This window comes from Arabidopsis lyrata, assembly GCF_000004255.2.
Source record: "Arabidopsis lyrata subsp. lyrata unplaced genomic scaffold ARALYscaffold_4, whole genome shotgun sequence".
NCBI classification, from domain to species: Eukaryota; Viridiplantae; Streptophyta; class Magnoliopsida; order Brassicales; family Brassicaceae; genus Arabidopsis; species Arabidopsis lyrata.
In genome coordinates, this window is record NW_003302552.1 from 13,778,755 (window position 1) to 13,798,365 (window position 19,611).

General features: G+C 35.6%; 2 protein-coding genes across 3 annotated transcripts; one reads left to right on the forward strand and one right to left on the reverse strand.

Annotated features, from left to right (window-relative positions):
• Window positions 1–9,064: 9,064 nt before the first annotated feature.
• Window positions 9,065–11,119, reverse strand: LOC110229393 (F-box/LRR-repeat protein At2g29930-like). The gene is made up of 4 exons (XM_021029429.1): window positions 11,002–11,119; window positions 9,869–10,807; window positions 9,615–9,755; window positions 9,065–9,481 (listed from the first exon to the last, which is right to left on the reverse strand). The coding sequence occupies exons 2-4, from the start codon at window positions 10,781–10,783 to the stop codon at window positions 9,161–9,163; spliced, it is 1,377 nt and encodes a 458-aa protein (XP_020885088.1). The 5' UTR covers window positions 10,784–10,807; window positions 11,002–11,119; the 3' UTR covers window positions 9,065–9,160.
• Window positions 11,120–12,379: 1,260 nt separating this feature from the next.
• On the forward strand, window positions 12,380–19,556 carry LOC9317144 (ABC transporter G family member 31). Of its 2 annotated transcripts, XM_021029610.1 has the most exons (21): window positions 12,503–13,027; window positions 13,142–13,262; window positions 13,349–13,437; window positions 13,516–13,600; window positions 13,738–13,900; window positions 13,995–14,071; window positions 14,151–14,295; window positions 14,383–14,684; window positions 14,788–15,069; window positions 15,577–15,893; window positions 15,975–16,135; window positions 16,233–16,336; window positions 16,424–16,580; window positions 16,665–16,834; window positions 16,919–17,251; window positions 17,334–17,624; window positions 17,726–17,809; window positions 17,901–18,034; window positions 18,131–18,618; window positions 18,712–18,878; window positions 19,056–19,556. In XM_021029610.1, the coding sequence occupies exons 1-21, from the start codon at window positions 12,678–12,680 to the stop codon at window positions 19,320–19,322; spliced, it is 4,287 nt and encodes a 1,428-aa protein (XP_020885269.1). In that variant the 5' UTR covers window positions 12,503–12,677; the 3' UTR covers window positions 19,323–19,556. The 2 variants fall into 2 exon arrangements, with proteins under 2 accessions (XP_020885268.1, XP_020885269.1); XM_021029609.1 differs by having other exon boundaries at window positions 12,380–13,027; window positions 16,424–16,834; window positions 19,056–19,534.
• The last annotated feature ends 55 nt before the right edge of the window (window positions 19,557–19,611 follow it).

Consider the following 19,611-nt stretch of genomic DNA (forward strand, 5'->3'; position numbering starts at 1 on the left):
TCAAAAGAAATTGATAATACCTTGATGACTAAAGTTTCTAGGTTTGGAGAGTTGTTGAGGAGTAGTGGCACCACTTGCCAGCCTCTTTCTTTATCACTCTCAAAATATAATGAGGAGGTTTTGAAATACCGGAATTGTATCACACCACAAGTGAAACACCTGGATTTATTACTGTAACAGCAAAAACAAACATATAATAAAAATAAGACTTTGCTAGCAACTTCAAATTAAAACAATCAATATAGAGGAAGAAGAAGAAGTAGCAAAACTGACCTCAAGAGAATCAAAGATAAGTGAAGGGTTTTAACATTTATCATCCCTTTAACCAAATCCTTCACATCACCAAAAACATTCTCATCCTCACCAGCCTCATCTTCATCGCTCTCATTCTCATTCTCATCGTCATCTATAAGTCGAAGATCGAGTCTAGCTTCTACAAGGGAACCAAAATCAACCACATACTTTTCCGTGACATAACTCGAATACTCAAGGTATATAAGACTCCGTGTCTTAAACCAACATTCATCGTAAGCCTTTAAACGTAACTCAGGAAGATTGTGATAGATGTTCAGTCGTTTGATGGAAGGACTCGATACGAGCCCGTTCCAAGCCGGGCATCTGGAGTCATTATCATAATGTAGGAATAATTCCTCAAGCACATGGCAGCCAGAGATGAAATCTTGATACATCTCAGCATCAGTACTCTACTGAAACTAGAGAAAGTGATTTAAGCACAGGAAAAAACACTCCCCAAGAGGAAGAAGACCCTCAGCATAATACCCACCGCATATTGATAAAGAAAAACACCAATACTTCAATTCAAATCGTAACCGGAACCAAATCGGACTAACGTTCATAAAACGCGAGCCGATATCTCAAATGACAAAGATCTAACGGAGAGATCTCGATCTAGATGAGTACAACACCATAGTTTCAACACAAACTAAGAAGAAGAAGAAGATTACAACTAAAAATAATTTCTCTGGTTTTTGCATGCTGAAGAAGAAGAGAACGATGTCTCTTTTAAAGGGCTTTAGCCCACTTGATCCAATCTTTTCTTTCCACGTGTACTGCAGCTCACTACTCCTCACGTGCCACACGTGCCAGTCTTCTTACATCATTTCTTCATTTCTCCATACTCTAATTCCTATATCAAATCTCCCCTCTTCAAAGAACCTTGACCACAAGGTTCAGTGTTTGGAAATTGTCAATGCGAAACAAAGAGAACTCCCATGCCGTTACCTCCATAGTTCTTCTTAGAGTCTCTTGTGATTCAAGTCCAATCCCAGGGTCAAAGGTTTGGCTTTGTGTGACTTCAAGCTTTGGTTCTACTTTCGCAAAATCCAGTGCAACAGTCCAATACACACGCTGAGACACCGCTACAGCATTCTTGGCCTCACTTCCAAGCTTGTAAACAACCAATCTCCTGCTGCATAAGAGCTGCGTCCCGTTGTCACTGTGTTCCCAAAGAAAATATCCATAAAGCACTGTAGAACACCAACTCTTCCATAAGTACTGTGACATGTGATGTTTCTTCAATCTGAGCTTAGATAGTTCTCCCATCTTCACTAATTCACCTTGGATTAACCTATTTTTGTAGTGAAAGTTCCTGCCTATTTTTATAGTCTTCTCCACAGAAAATTGATCATCTCTCCACTTGTGCTTTATTTGGAACATCACTTCACCAAGTGTAAACTGTTGTAGGTCTTTTAAAGTTTCAAAGACTTTTGTATCATGCTCACTATCTCCATGTTGTTTCTTGCGATCTTCACCCATCACATCCTCTATTTGTGGCCTGGTTTTCTTAAAACAGCCATCTTTGAGCGTAGACCAAGTCTTACAGAACTTGTTCTTCTTCTTTATTACTACAACTTTGACACTTGAAGCAAAATATTTGTACATCACACCCCCTCTGTAAATCAGTTTGTGTGCTATTCGTGGCTTGCCTCTCTGTTGTTTCCTTAGTTTGAATTTGAATCTCCAACACTTGAAACACTTAATATGCCTCTTTTTACTTTGTTCTCTGAGAGGCATTTTCTCGAACAGTTGGTGTGCAACTTGACTGTTAGGGACACTTGTTGATTTCTGAAGCGACACATCCCTTGCTTTGGTGGTGTATAAAGCTTGCAATATCGTTTCTTGATGATTAAACAAGTCAGTACAGCCAACAACAACAGAGTGGGAATCCTCACAAACAACCGGTGATGCATTGTGAAATCGAAGTCTAGATTCCAAGTTAGAAACCGGTACCTGAAATTGGGGAATCAAGTCTTCCTTCAAAATCGCTTCATGTGCCATCGTTTCAATCGATTTTGTCTCAACCTCAATTTCTACCACTTTTGTATCCTTCGCTGCTTTCGGTTCACTAATCCCTCTGGTATCAGTGTGGCTTCTAGGATGTGCTTGCTCATACAATCTTCCAAGCATGAAACACTGGCTCACTGTTTGTGGCTGAAACATTTTAACATTCACTTGAGTATCTGTTCTGAGCCCTGCTAAGTAAATACTAACCAAGTATGCTTCAGATAGATTCACACGAGATTTGATCAGCTCAAATTTTTCATGATAATCTCTAATTCCATCTGTTTCCTGTAATTGTTTCAACTCAACAATTGGATCAACCTCCAGCTCCTTAAATCTACCTTGCAACAACATTTTGTATGTCATCCAATCGTGCATAACATGCTTCCACAGAACTGATTGTACCAGCCATTGATGCCAAGTAGCAGCCAGATCATCAAATAGGCCAGATACTAAACCTATTTTCAATTCATCCGGTGTTCGATCAACCAAGAAAAATTGTTCAATCTTAAAGAGCCATTCCTTTACTCTATCGCCACCAAATCGAGGACAATCTAACTTCGCCAACCTTGTAACTCTCACATAAGAATTAGAGATACCTGAACGATGTCCATGTGCTGGATCTGATGGAGAATTGGCAGGTGCTGGTGATACACGAGACGAATTGCGAAGATCTTGTACATGAGACGAATATCCCTTGTTCGTCAACAGATTCATAGCCTCGAGCATATCCAAAATATTTCTATCAATCTTCTGATTTCGTTCCTTCACCAAATCTTCTAACGCCTGAATCCTCGATCCAATCGTTTCTTCTGTAACCACTGCTTGCGATCGAGTCTTCGCCATGGTTTCACGAACCACCATTTCCGTGACAAACATCGGAGATCGTGTTGCCGCCATTGATACGAATCCGAGGATGACACAGCTCTGATACCTTTGATAAAGAAAAACACCAATACTTCAATTCAAATCGTAACCGGAACCAAATCGGACTAACGTTCATAAAACGCGAGCCGATATCTCAAATGACAAAGATCTAACGGAGAGATCTCGATCTAGATGAGTACAACACCATAGTTTCAACACAAACTAAGAAGAAGAAGAAGATTACAACTAAAAATAATTTCTCTGGTTTTTGCATGCTGAAGAAGAAGAGAACGATGTCTCTTTTAAAGGGCTTTAGCCCACTTGATCCAATCTTTTCTCAGCATCAGTACTCTACTGAAACTAGAGAAAGTGATTTAAGCACAGGAAAAAACACTCCCCAAGACATTTCTCCATACTCTAATTCCTATATCACATATTGTGATCTCAACAAGTGTATTGCTCTTGAAGAACTCAGTGTCTATACGATGCACACGTAGGGTCTCCAAGTGAAGCTCCAAGAAGCCGCGCTGCAGGAGAGTGTGAATCCAACTGTCTATCTGAGAAGCGTCATGCTCGAATGCACCATTCAGAGAGAATCTCTTGACAGTGGTAGAATTTCTTAAGAGAGCAAGTGTTTTGTCCACGAAATCACAGAAGTCACGAGGACAACCACTTGCGTCATTCAAATCACGGTTGTCTACAAGCGCGAGCAGATTCCTCCACCTCTTGGACAGAACCGATGTGCAAGCAGCACGATTTGTCCAAAGCAATGACAAGATTTTGCCAAGAATCTCATTTGGTAGACTGCTAATTAAATCTCTAGAACCACATCTACTCTTTTGGTAGACATATAGATTAGGGTTCTAACGAACCTATCTAAAAAAAAAAAAAAAAAAAACCTATCTACGAAAAAAAATTAGTTAGGGTAAGGGTTAGGGGTTTACAAGTTCAGATAATTGTCGTCGCAAATTTTAAAGGAAAAACCTAGACAGTGTAATGAATGGAAGAAAAATATCAAATAAGATTCCTCTAAATTTAGAACATGCGAGAGTAATGGAGGACTGTGTAGCTTGAGGTCGAAGATACAAAAATAGTAGAAGTAAACTTATGTTTGTAATAATTATATTTTGTCTTTTTCATAATGGGTTCGGAAAAATATTACAGGCCCACCAAGACTAGTGTTTCTAGCAAGGCCCAGTTTTTCTAAACCATAAATTAAAATCAAGAACTAAGCATCTCCATTGGATGAGAGTCGTAATAGTATAACTATTAGTATTTGTAATATAATTTTAATAAAAATTTAAAAAGAAATGAACAAATTATATGTGGACACATGTAGATCAAGTTTGTAAAGAGTGTCTATAAGTTTTTGGTAGAGACACCAACTTCATTATCTTTCTTCAACTTCATTTATTTTATTACTTTTTTTATTATAATTTGTGAGACATCCATAAAATGCTGACCAATGAAGTTGGTTTTAGATATATAAACCATTTCTCCTTACCATCCTTAACAGAGAAACCTAGGCCATGGTGTCTTCTTGCTCTTTCGCTTTTTTTATTTTTTTCCTTCACTCTTTCGCTTATTTCAAGAAGTTTTGTTGTGTTGACGATCTTCTTCGTCATCTGATTTATGTCGATAGCAAAAGCTATCATTGTGTGGACGATCTCTTTCGTTACTTGATTGATAAAAAGGATTGATCCATGATTTTTTTAAATCTCCCTTTATTAGATTGGTAATTTTCTAAAATATATCATAATTTGTTAAATTTATTCGAAATTCTAGGTTATTGGATTTATCATGTTAAATAAGTTTTGAAATCTCGTCTTAATGAAAAAAAAATCATTAAACAATTACACCAAAATCATCTCGAATGAAAATGAAAGACAATCCTACTTTTTTTTTGCAAGTGAAAGACAATTCCACTAATATTAAAATGGAAGTACATTTAGGGTGCAAATGGTTGACGTAATTGAAGAAATTGAAAGAATTGAATGAACATTCAACCAATTTTTTACCATTTGAGTTGAAATAGTTGAAAAAATGATTCAACCTATTCAACTTAAATAACTGAAAAATGAACAAATTATAAAGTAAAAGTGTTCAACTTATTCATCTACGTTTTTGCAGAGGAATGGGTTGAATGAGATTCAACTCAATTTATTTCAACCTATTATTTTCAAACCATTCAATTTGAAACAATCATTTGCAGTCTTAATGTAAAAAAAAAAAAGAGAGGAGAAAGTACATTTAAAAAAACTAACATCAAATATCTTGAATTTTACATCATTATTGGAAATAATTTTGAGTGATTGATGAATGATTGTAAAATTTTGAGTTGAAAAAAAAAAGTTGAACATCATTCATCTCATTCCACTGTGAAATAGCAGATGAAAAGATTGAACAATTTTCCTTTATAATTTGTTCAATTTTACAATTTTTTTGGTTGAATGGGTTGAATCAATTTTCCAACTTATTCATCTCAAATGGTAAAAAGTGAGATGAATGGTCATTCAACTCTTTGAACCTCTTATTTCATGTCAATCATTTGCACCCCATATGTGATTGACATAAAGACAAACCAACAAAATTCATTAATTATAAAAATTTCTAAGATCTACTATCCTTATTACCAAGTAGTCTAGAAAACATCACTCTATTATCTATGTAACCAAACAAGTTTACAATATTTTTTATTTCCTTATTTCACGAAAAATACCATGTTTTTTTCTCCAAAAGAATCGTGGTGATGCAGATTGTAGCATAAGTGCTTGTTGCACAACTATTCGCCTCTGGAAACTTCTCCAAATGAGGGAGATAGTGAGCTGTCATTGCATGTAGCATTACATCTCCATACAGAGAGATGCATTCAAGAGACACTATCTCCAGAATCTCAAATTCGTGGTTGTGGCTGTGAGCCAGTTTTTTTAAAGTAATATGCATAAGGAAATCCCAAGCAATGTGTTTCGGAGAATCTAACATTGTCATGATGAAAGAGTGTGCCCTATAAATACTCTTCCAATCGGCAGAAGACACAAGTTTATCACACTCTTAAGTAATCCAGCTGCGAACTTCTCTTTTCACAGACTCTTGTGTAAGCATCTTCCTTAGCAAATCATATACAATTCTTCTTCCAGTGTTAGAGAAGATAAAACTAATTTCATCTTTCTCCAAGAGTTGTTTATCCTCTTCGAAGTCTTGGATGTATGGACAAGCGATCTCTTTGAAAACCACTCAACCCTCGCCACTGTTTATCGAGATGGAGTTGAGAGAGTATGTTAGGATCTCAATCTCCCCCTTGGAGATGATTGAGGTAGAAGATCTTAGCAGCACGTTTTCGAAAATCTCTCTATCCACTTCAAGTTGTTTTATCTTTTTCCTTGTTGAATGATGTAATGGTAGCAGCGTTTTTAACTTCATGTCTATTAGATATCTGCGTTGCACAATGGTTTTTCCTCCTTTTCTTCCTCTCATTGATCTGGAATAATGAGAATCAAGGAAGATATATGAAAAAAATGAATCCAATATTTGTTAAGAAAAATAAGGTAAATGTGATATTTTGTTTTTATCTAAAAGATATATCTATCATGTTAAAAAATGTTTCAAAATATCTTCTTATTGAGAAAAAAATCATATTTTATTATATAAAAAAAAAAACTAAAAAACAAAAATCATATCGAATGATTTGAAAGACAATCCTACATTCTTTTCTTTTGGCATGTGCAAGGCAATCCTAATATTAAAAGGGAATTACACTTGATGTACAAAAAAAGAAGGGAAATTACATTTCAAAAACTAACATCTAATTATTTGAATTTTACATCATATGTCATTGACATAAAGAACAAACAAACAAAATTCTTTAAGGATAAAAATTGGGTGATTTAGGTGAATAACCAAAAAAAAAAGAAAAATTAGTTTTTTAGAAAGAAGGTAGAGAGAGATAGGAAGAGAAAGAGAGTGAATAGAGGGGTTAGAGGTTAGATATTTAATTTTGTTTTTTTTAGGTTATCTAGTGCAATTTCTCATAAAAATTTCTAAACAATTAGATCTACTATCCCTATTACCAAGCATAGTCTAAAAAATCTCACTCTACTATCTATGTAACCAAACGAGTCAACACTAGTTTTTTAAAAATATATTAATTAGTTTATGCAAATTTAAAAGTGAGAAAATGAAATTTAAATATTCCTCTCCAATTATTTTTAATTACTAAAAATTAAATTATCAAAAACCTATATTCAAGATGTTCTATTTATATCGCAATAAAAAAATTCTAACCACAATAAATTTGTACATTTTGGGAAGAGAGGGGGGGGGGGTAAAAATACAACAAAAATAGTCTAATAAAAATTCATATTTAATGTGCGTAAATATTCATATCAATTTTACTTTAGAAAGAAAAAAAAAATCATCCCGTATTGTAACACGAGCATCATCTAGTTTACACTTAAAAAAGATGGGATACAAATAACCGAACAAATTTTGTTTTGTAATCTAACGCCATTGTATTTCAAACTCTATCCGCTCATGTCTATCTAATCTTCCTCCATCAATTTGGTTAATACCCATTTTATCGGATGTCCCCGAAGGGACTTGTTTAATACCCTAGCTACTACAAACTGAACAATAGTCCAATCAAAGAAGAAAAGATTAACCTTAAAAAAAAAGTCCTAACATTAGCATTAATTGCACCATGGATCCATGGCCAATTAGCCACTATATAGATCTTGAAAATTCCTCATACAAAGTTTATGAGTGTGGTTCACATATGAACAAGCAGAATGAAAAAAAATGATAGTTAGAAAATTTAAGAAAAGTGAACCGATAAAAGTGACAACATCACATTTGTTCTATTCGGTGGAGGATTGTCGAGCGAAGACGATATATAATGATAGCAATAACAACTTCTGTCTCGATGAAAAGGCTTTGATGAAGGGGTTGAGTTTCGTGGAGTCTCTTGAAACCTACGTAATCTACGATATATGAGATAAAAATATATTTGGAAACTAAAATTTGTAAAAGCTTTTAATAGTTAATTAAATTTCAAATAAGAAAATTTCTCATTTTATGTATATGATATGGATAAATATATAGTTGAACCTAAAAATTACAAAAGAAAAATATGATATTTTACACATAGTTGAAAATAGTATAAAATTGACAAGGTAGAAATATTACATTCTAAACAAGGATCTGCCTTGACACAAGTTGTAGTCTACCCCATCCATTTCATTGTCATGTCTGAAGTAAGAAATTGATGAACTCACTTCTGATCTTTTACGTATGTATGCATATAGTTGTTGCTTCTAATACATATACGTATTATTTTATTTAATGATGTATTCATGAATCAACTTTTATCAAAATTATAAACTTTTGATTTGAAATAATTTCATTTAATACAAATAAAGATATAAGAGTGTCATCATAATTACTTTTTGCTATGTTGATTTTAGTATTTTGATCATTATGTTACTAGTAAGTTGAAGATCTAGAGGAGATTATAGAACTTTGGTGAATTATTGTCTTTAATTAGTTTTTTTTTTGTTGTTTTCTTAAATTCCGAAAGAGTTATCTTCTGTATATGATCACACTGCTTAAAGTTTTCCTCAAAGATTTATGTTTTAATTTTTACTTTGTTAAAACTATTTTCAACAGGTACACTCTTTTTCCAATTATATGTGTATCGCTCTCATCTCCTTCACCATTTTGATTTCTTCAATTATACGTCCACTGGCCGTACCATAAATCACGTATATACCAATTGCTCATGAAGGAAACATCATAAAAATACAAGTAGAAGGAAATTTCAATTAAGATGTACTCTTCATATAACTAGGACCACATTATCTTATTTTCATAATAACAAAGACTTAATCTTTCCCGAAATAAATAAATAGCAAATTATTGATTATCCTAGCAGAGGAAAAAAGTGTATCTTCCAAAATATTGTTTTGGCATGTTAATGATTCAGGTTTCAAGAGAAAAATCAAAAGAATTGGATCTGACAGTTTGATGAAACTCTAGGAAGCTCCATAACATCATTGGTGATACCATTGTTATCTTCTCTGCGTTTCAATGTAACACCAACCTTGACAGTTTCAAGACATCTCAAATTTCCCAAGAAATGCCTCATCTGTTTCAGCTCTCTACAAGTACCTCGATACCCTGAAATATTTAGCACTTTCACTTGACATGTCGATAAACAGCATTCTTTCTCCTCCTTCTTCTTCTTCTTATTCTTCTTCCTCCTCTTAGGAATGCAAGGACAGGCATTCCCACACATATCTGTTACTTGGTGCAAAAGACCCTGAAAGCAAAAGGAATTCAAATAAAACATTAAAGCAACGAAAATAATACGTACGGCACAAGCAAATTCATTTACAATAGTAATCTAGCAAAGAAATAAAATTATGTGGTGTTGATCTAAGAATTGATGATACCTTGATGATTAGAGTTTCTAGGTTTGGAGATTTGTTGAGGAGAAGTGGCACCACTTGCCAGCCTATTTCTTTGTCACTCTCAAAAGATAAAGTAACGAGGTTGTGAAACACCGGCATTGTATCACAGCACAAGTGAAACACCTGAATTTGTAGTCATAACCAAAACAGACATATAATACAAAATGAGACCTTGCTAGCTAGCATACACTTGAAATTGAAACAATCATATAAGAAGAATAAGTAGCAAAACTGACCTCAAGAGAATCAGAATATAAATGAAGGGTTTTAACATTGCTTATCCCTTTAACCAGATCCGTAACATCACCAAAAATTTCGTCTTCCTCCTCATAGCTCTCACCCTCATTTTCATCTATAACTCTCTCCCAAGATCGGATATTGAGTCTAGCTTCTTCAAGGGAACCCAAATCAACCGCATACTTTTTCAAGACATAATTAGAATAGTCAAGATACACAAGGCTGGGTGTCTGCAAGCAACCAAAACGTAACTCGGGAAGATTGTGATAGATGTTCAGTCGTTTGATTGAAGGACTCGATACGAGCCCATTCCAAGCGAGGCGTCTGGTGTCATTATCATAATGTAGGAATAATTCCTCAAGCACAGGGCAGCCAGAGATGAAATCCTGATACATCTCAGCATTTTTGAACTTCACTGAAACTAGAGAAAGTGATTTAAGCGCTGGGAAAAACACTCCCCCAGGAGGAAGACGACCCTCAGCATAAAACCGACCGCATATTGTGAGGTCAACCAGTGTGTTGCTCGTGAAGACCTCAGTGTCTATACGATGCATACGTGCGGTCTCCAAGTGAAGTTTCAAGAAGCCGCGCTCAAGGACAGTGTGAATCCAACTCCGCACCCGAGAAGAGGCATGCTTAAAGTCACAATTCAGGGAGAATCTCTTGACGGTGGTAAAATTGCTTAAGAGAGCAAGTGTTCTGTCCACGAAATCACAGAAGTATCGATGATCACCACTTGCGTCATTCAAATCAAGGTTGTCTACAAGCGCAAGCAGATTCCTCCACCTCTTTGACAGAACCGATGTGCAAGCAGCACGATTTGTCCAAAGCAATGACAAGATTTTGCCTAGAATCTCATCTGGTAGATTGCTAATATAATCTTTAGAACCCATATCTACTCTTTTGGTAGACATATAGAGGTTAGGATTATAAAGAACCTATCAACAACAAAAATCGATCTAGAGTTAGGGTTACAAGTTCTGCTAGTTTAAATCAAAAGGAGAAAGCCTAGACAGTGAAATCAACAGAATTGAAGGAAAATATCAAATAAAATTCCTCTATAAAGCTAGGGCATGCAAGATTACTTCAAGACGTCGATGTAGATTGGGGAATGTAGTAGAAGTAATCTTACGATTGCAAAGGAAACCAAAGGAGGAATTCGCAAGCACGACGAGTCTAACAGGAAGATCGAAGAGGAAGCTTGATGAGCAAGGAATTCGAGAAAGATGAAGAATTAAAGAATTTTTCTATAAAACTATTGTTTTTTTTATAATGGGTTTTCAAAATAAAAAGCATTAGACCAAAGATATTACAAGCCCACCAAGACTTGAGTGTTTAGAGAGCAAGATCCACTTTTGCTAAACCAGAAATTACAAGGAACAAATATTTGTACCAACCAAAAAAAAAATGTACTAATTCGAGTAAGTATTTGTACATTCACGTTGTTAGGATAACTTACAAGCGATATAGAATTTATTACATCAAATCGTGAAGTTTATATTATATTTTAAGACAATATAACGATATTATCCCAAAAATATTGCCGAATTTATCACCAAACAATAATATTACGAATTTACGATTACGTACGAATGAATGTAAACCTCTTCAATATCGTGTCTATCTCGACTAAAAGAAAAAGAAAAAACAATTGCGTGTCTCTATCCATAATATGAGTTAACAATTTCGTGTCTATCTATCATAATATGAGTTGTATAGCAATAATAAAATCAATTAGTGTTTGTTTTTGAAAAAAGAAAAATTTAATATAATGTATAAAGGCAATGGACATCTACTAATATAAATTAGATGTATTGAAAGTCTTTACTTTCCAATATCATTACTTGATTATGAAGTTTCTTATATTTTCGAAAAAAACGTGAGAAATTCATGAAAAATAAAACTAATTCACACAAACCTTCCCAACAACAATACTAAATTTCCCAAATTTTAACAAGAAAAACAAACTACGTAATCTACCTATTTATTACTTCATCGGAAAAATGCGAATAATACAGCCCATCACGAATACTATTTCTAGACACCAACACCATCCCATCTTTGGGAATTACAGGTTACAGAAATATTTGCTTCGAGAAGATTTTTCCAGTTCCACAAGACATCACAAATTTAGTCAAGTTCTTTTTCTTTTTTTTATTGGTATACAAATTAAATTTTAACAGTAGAAACGTAACACTAGTGGAATATTAACAACACATTTGTTAAACCTCTTTTGAGTATTAATTTCCCAAAAACCCTCTAGAAGCTTTGCTTTTGTTCTTTCCCCTTGTGTCCTAAGTAATTTTCAAAACATTAAATAGAAAAAATATATTCTAGTTGACTACATTAAATAAAAAAGATTAATTACTCATTTAATCACCAGAATTCAAATACAATTTCGATTAAAAATAGTAAATCAGTACCCAAAAAAACTTCTAGAAGCAAACAAACTTAGAGTAAGAACAGGACAAAACCGACTCAAACACCTTTTTTACCCTCACTCAACAGATTCAACACACAAAACAACAAGGGTATTATCGTCATTCAAATAACAAAAAAATCACAAGGGTAATATAGTCATTTACACTACCTTCAAATATGCCCGGGGATTATGCACGCTTTATATGCAGCGTAGACACCTAACTGAATCAGTCTAACAGAGAAACCCAAAAAAAAAAAAAATTCCCTTCTCTGATTTTTCGGAGCAGGGAAAAAAAAATATTCAAAATCGGAGATTATCACAAATCTCAAATCTCAAATCTCAAATCTCAAATCTCGATTTTGATTCTCGTCGGAGGTGGTTAAACAATGGCGGCTGCTTCGAATGGGAGTGAGTATTTCGAATTCGATGTAGAAACAGGTAGAGAATCGTTCGCGCGGCCGTCTAACGCCGATACAGTGGAGCAAGATGAAGAAGATCTACGGTGGGCGGCGATCGGACGGTTACCGTCGCAGAGACAAGGCAGTCAGAGTGCGATTCTGCTTCGATCGCAAACGCAAACGCAGACTTCTGGTTACGCTGATGGAAACGTGGTTCAAACGATTGATGTGAAGAAATTGGATCGTGCCGATCGTGAGATGTTGGTTCGTCAAGCTCTTGCTACTAGTGATCAGGATAATTTCAAACTTCTCTCTGCTATTAAAGAACGTCTCGATCGGTGTGTGACGACCACGACTCTTCGAATCCTCTGTTTCTAATTTTAGGAATTTTTCTTGAAATTGTAAATTTTTATATACATATGGATCGTTGAATTTGATACAATATTTTGTAGAGTTGGTATGGAGGTACCGAAAATCGAAGTCCGGTTCGAGAATTTGAATATTGAAGCTGATGTTCAAGCGGGTACAAGAGCTTTGCCAACTTTGGTTAATGTCTCTCGTGATTTCTTTGAGGTTAGTCTTCTTTATCTTTTTGAGTATTTCACATAATTTTTTTTAATGATTGTTTCTAATTCTGCATTTGTCTCTGTTTGTTGTAGCGTTGCTTAAGCAGCTTGAGAATAATCAAGCCTAGGAAACACAAGCTAAATATTTTGAAAGATATTAGTGGGATTATAAAACCAGGAAGGTAAATTAAAAGACTGTTTAGATTATCACTAAGTCATATGTATAATCACAAGTACTAAAATTTTGCTATTTTATGAAGGATGACTTTGTTATTAGGACCACCGGGTTCCGGAAAATCGACGTTGCTTCTTGCTCTTTCAGGGAAGCTTGATAAGAGTTTAAAGGTTAGTTTATCCGTGAAGTTATTAACTATGTTCATATATATCACATGTATCTTAGGTTTGTTATATCTTTTTGTTTAAACGTCACATGCATGAAGTGACGTACCCCAACCATGTTTGATGTTTGTTTTTTTTAACAGAAAACGGGTAACATTACCTACAATGGAGAGAATCTTGATAAGTTCCATGTTAAAAGGACTTCAGCATATATTAGTCAAACAGATAATCACATTGCTGAACTCACTGTTCGCGAAACGCTTGATTTTGCTGCGAGATGTCAAGGCGCAAGCGAAGGATTTGCAGGTTTTTTTCATTTGGTGTTATTATTCACTATATAAACTTCTTCTAGTCATGAATGTCCTCATATCATTTCTGTTTTGATGTTTTGTAAATGTAGGTTACATGAAAGATCTAACCAGATTAGAGAAAGAGAGGGGTATACGTCCTTCTTCCGAGATTGACGCTTTTATGAAGGTCAGTATCTCCTAATGTCTCAAGATTTATCATGTCTCTTGATCACACAACAAAGCCTGACATTTTCTCTTTGTTATAGGCTGCTTCTGTCAGTGGTGAAAAGCATAGTGTATCGACAGATTATGTGCTTAGAGTTCTTGGTCTTGATGTATGTTCTGATACAATGGTTGGTAATGATATGATGAGAGGTGTTTCAGGAGGTCAAAGGAAAAGAGTAACAACAGGTCCTTTTTCACTCTCTTTACTTATCTATCTTTACTTAATGATCCATTAGCTCTGTTATGCTAATTGATAAATTTGACACAATGCAGGAGAAATGACTGTTGGACCAAGAAAAACCTTGTTTATGGATGAAATATCTACTGGTCTTGATAGCTCAACAACTTTCCAGATTGTGAAATGTATCAGAAACTTCGTTCATCTAATGGATGCAACAGTTCTTATGGCACTTCTTCAGCCTGCACCGGAAACATTTGATTTGTTTGATGACTTAATTCTTCTCTCAGAAGGTTACATGGTATATCAAGGTCCTCGAGAAGATGTGATAGCCTTTTTTGAGTCTCTAGGATTCCGTATTCCACCACGTAAAGGTGTCGCAGATTTTCTCCAAGAGGTATATATACATCCTAAATCTTTTCTTTAATTTGAGTTTAGTACACCCAAATTTTAAGCTCTTTGTATTGGTTTTCTTAATCTATTATAATGTTGGTATGCAGGTGACCTCCAAAAAGGATCAAGCTCAATATTGGGTCGATCCTTCGAAGCCATATCAGTTTATTCCTGTCTCAGACATAGCGGCTGCATTCCGTAACTCGAAATACGGGCATGCTGCAGATTCCAAGCTGGCCACACCATTTGATAAGTCATCCGTGGATCCTTCAGCTTTATGCAGAACAAAATTTGCCATATCAGGATGGGAAAACCTTAAAGTTTGCTTTGTACGAGAAATACTATTGATCAACCGGCACAGATTTCTTTACACTTTTAGGACATGCCAGGTAAATTACCTCTTTTCGCTGCATTTGTAAATTTGGCATCATCTAGAGTATTGACACTTAGGTTTGTTTCTTAAGATTTCATGACAATGCTTTTGTGTGGCTTTTGAATCAAGTAACCAATAAAATTTTTCTATACCATAAGCCTAGGTCTTCATGTGCGCTTAGTAGTGCTTGCTTCGACTCTGCTTTTGTAAACTTAGTCTCATTCTTATAAGTACCGTTATGTGATCCAATTTGCATCACTATGTTAATAGCTTGACGTAGATATATTATTCAAATATCCTTAGCTAAAATTTATTTTGAAACTTTAGTAACCAAATTGTCAGAAATACATGTGAATTATTTGGAGTGAGGCAATTATCTCATGAATTTGGTCAGCTTAAATCTCGAAGATCACCTGTTGAATAATAAAATTTTGTGCTATCTTATTGACTTGAATAGATGTTCTCTTTGTGGTATATATAGCTTCCTATGTTTCTGACCTGAAACATTTTCTGTTCCTTAAAGGTTGCATTTGTGGGACTTGTCACAGCCACGGTGTTCTTGAGAACTAGACTACACCCAACAAGCGAACAATTTGGCAACGAGTATCTATCTTGCCTTTTCTTCGGGCTAGTGCACATGATGTTCAATGGTTTCTCTGAACTGCCTCTCATGATATCCCGTCTCCCGGTTTTCTACAAGCAAAGGGATAACTCCTTTCATCCTGCTTGGTCCTGGTCTATCGCCAGCTGGCTGTTGCGTGTGCCTTATTCTATCCTTGAAGCTGTTGTCTGGAGTTGTGTAGTATACTACAGTGTGGGACTTGCTCCCTCAGCAGGCAGGTTGGTATTAACATTTCTCTCGACTTGTTGTTGATTTTTTAGTTTTGTAGTCTTAAACAAAATCTCTTTTTGTTCTCCTAGATTTTTCCGATACATGTTACTCCTCTTCTCGGTGCATCAAATGGCTCTCGGTTTATTTCGTATGATGGCTTCTCTAGCAAGGGATATGGTCATTGCCAATACATTCGGATCCGCAGCAATCTTAGTAGTGTTCTTGCTTGGTGGATTCGTTATTCCAAAAGGTTAATTAATACTTCTACTTCACTACTTCATGCATATAAGAAATTAATTATTTGTTGATTCGTCTTGCTATAATAAGACTCTCATCATATTCTACAGCTGATATTAAACCCTGGTGGGTTTGGGGTTTTTGGGTGTCGCCGTTATCCTATGGACAACGTGCCATTGCGGTCAATGAATTCACAGCCACACGGTGGATGTCGGTATGTTCAAGAATCTCTTTTTTTCTTATTAATAATACTTTGTTAGAATATACAATGCTTAACTATATACTTTAAAACATCATGCAGCCATCCGCTATATCGGATACTTCAATCGGATTCAACCTTCTAAAGCTAAGGAGTTTTCCCACAAATGACAATTGGTATTGGATTGGAATTGCGGTTCTCATTGGTTATGCAATTTTATTCAACAACGTTGTCACTCTCGCCTTGGCTTATCTTAACCGTGAGATCTCTATTGCTAATGATTCTTTCTTCTATCTCTGTAGTAATACTGTGAAGCTTAGTCTTTTTTGTTTTTCTCTTGCAGCTCTAAGAAAAGCTCGAGCAGTTGTTTTAGACGATCCTAAAGAAGAAACTCAAACATCTTTAGTAGCAGATGCAAATCAAGAAAAAAGTCAGAAAAAGGGAATGATCCTTCCATTCAAACCATTAACAATGACTTTCCACAATGTCAACTATTATGTTGATATGCCAAAGGTTAATTTCACTTTTCTGTTTCGCCTCCGTCTTATCAGCCCTTATCTATGGTTACACAAAGATTTTCTGTTTGTGAAATCTCAGGAAATGCGTTCTCAAGGTGTCCCAGAGACAAGACTACAACTGTTATCAAATGTGAGTGGAGTCTTCTCACCTGGTGTTCTTACAGCTTTAGTTGGATCAAGCGGTGCGGGAAAAACTACATTGATGGATGTTCTTGCGGGCCGAAAGACAGGTGGATATACCGAGGGAGATATTAGAATCTCTGGTCACCCAAAAGAACAACAAACGTTTGCTAGAATCTCTGGATATGTTGAGCAGAACGATATCCATTCTCCTCAAGTCACAGTTGAAGAGTCCCTGTGGTTTTCGGCTAGCCTTCGTCTTCCTAAAGAGATCAGTAAAGAACAGAAAAAGGTTAGTATGAATGAGTTTTACTTCATTTGGTTTCGATATGGATAGTTTCACTAAATATATATATATATTCTTGCTGTGTTAGGAATTTGTGGAAGAAGTGATGAGACTTGTAGAGCTTGATACTCTGAGATATGCTTTAGTAGGTTTACCCGGTACAACCGGACTTTCTACAGAGCAGAGGAAACGTCTAACAATTGCTGTTGAGTTAGTAGCAAATCCATCAATAATTTTCATGGATGAACCAACATCTGGACTTGATGCAAGAGCAGCTGCAATTGTGATGAGAACTGTAAGAAACACTGTTGACACCGGAAGAACAGTGGTTTGCACCATTCATCAACCCAGCATTGACATTTTCGAGGCCTTTGACGAGGTTTGACCTAATTTTGCTTGGATTACAAGAACTGTTATGAATTTTTTATCAGTTGATGATCTTAACGTCTTTGATTTTTTTGCTTAACCTTGAAAATACAGCTGCTTCTAATGAAACGAGGAGGACAAGTTATATATGGTGGGAAATTGGGTACACACTCACAAGTTTTGGTAGACTACTTTCAGGTACTTGTCTTAATCTTCTTTTCTTCTGCTTTGATCTTCGCACATACTTGTGCCCCACGTTAAATATGACAAAACCTAAACCTCTCTACAGGGGATTAACGGAGTACCTGCAATCTCAAGTGGTTACAATCCAGCTACTTGGATGCTTGAAGTAACTACGCCTGCTTTGGAAGAGAAATATAACATGGAGTTTGCAGATTTATACAAGAAATCTGATCAGTTTAGGTAACTATCTCAACCCATATAGCTACATTTTCAATCTTTTTTAACAGCCACTATCTAAATTTTGAATTTAAACATATTGTGTATCTATCTATTCAGAGAAGTGGAGGAAAACATCAAGCAACTCAGTGTTCCACCAGAAGGCTCAGAGCCAATAAGCTTTACTTCAAGATACTCACAAAACCAACTATCTCAATTTCTACTCTGTCTCTGGAAACAGAACCTTGTCTACTGGAGAAGTCCAGAATACAATCTCGTGAGATTGGTCTTCACAACGATCGCTGCGTTTATACTCGGCACAGTTTTCTGGGACATTGGTTCCAGGAGGACTTCCTCACAGGATTTGATCACTGTAATGGGAGCTCTCTACTCGGCTTGTCTGTTTCTTGGAGTTAGTAACGCTTCATCGGTACAACCAATCGTTTCAATCGAAAGAACAGTTTTCTACAGAGAGAAAGCCGCCGGTATGTATGCTCCAATTCCATATGCAGCTGCCCAAGGTCTTGTGGAGATACCTTACATTCTTACCCAAACCATTCTTTATGGTGTCATCACATACTTCACCATTGGTTTTGAAAGAACATTAAGTAAGTTTTCTTTGATTCTTTTTCATTAATCTCAATCTTTTTCTATCTGCATCAACTATATAATAATACTAATATATTGACATCGAAACACAGGCAAGTTTGTACTGTATTTGGTGTTCATGTTCCTCACATTCACCTACTTCACCTTCTACGGCATGATGGCAGTTGGTCTCACCCCGAATCAGCACTTAGCCGCTGTTATCTCCTCTGCGTTTTACTCTCTCTGGAATCTCCTCTCCGGTTTCCTCGTCCAAAAACCTGTAAGTATTTCACTCTATGAAGTGCAAGGTAGCTATATATTTATGGATTCAAAACATCAAGAACTTAGTTTTGATTGGTCATTTAGGATTTGATTCTTGACTCGTTGATTCCATACCATATTTTGAACGCTAATAATCTTTTAACTCATTTTTTGTGTATTTGTTTTGGTACTTCAGTTGATTCCAGTGTGGTGGATATGGTTCTATTACATATGTCCAGTGGCGTGGACACTTCAAGGAGTAATCCTTTCACAGCTTGGTGACGTGGAGAGCATGATCAACGAGCCAATGTTCCATGGCACAGTCAAAGAATTCATTGAACTTTACTTCGGCTACAAGCCAAATATGATCGGTGTATCTGCTGCAGTTCTTGTCGGTTTTTGTGCTCTCTTCTTCTCAGCATTTGCACTTTCAGTCAAATACCTCAACTTCCAGAGAAGATAAAAGTCCTATGTGACTTTCTTTGATATTTTTGGCCATTGTCATTCGTGTTCCGTTTTAAGAATAGCTAGGATTCGTTTTAAAGTTAGTTTTTTTTTACATTGACGAAAAAAACATACCTAAAAAAAGATTCTGTTTTGTTCTATTTAGGCTTTATAGTTTTGTACACTGAATATTGATTCTGTTTTGCTCTGTTTAGGGTTTATAGTTCAATTGATGTCGTTCAGTATTGTTGAATTTTGTTCCTCATCTTTGTTTCATAAAGATTAATGTCTCATGTAAAATATGACTA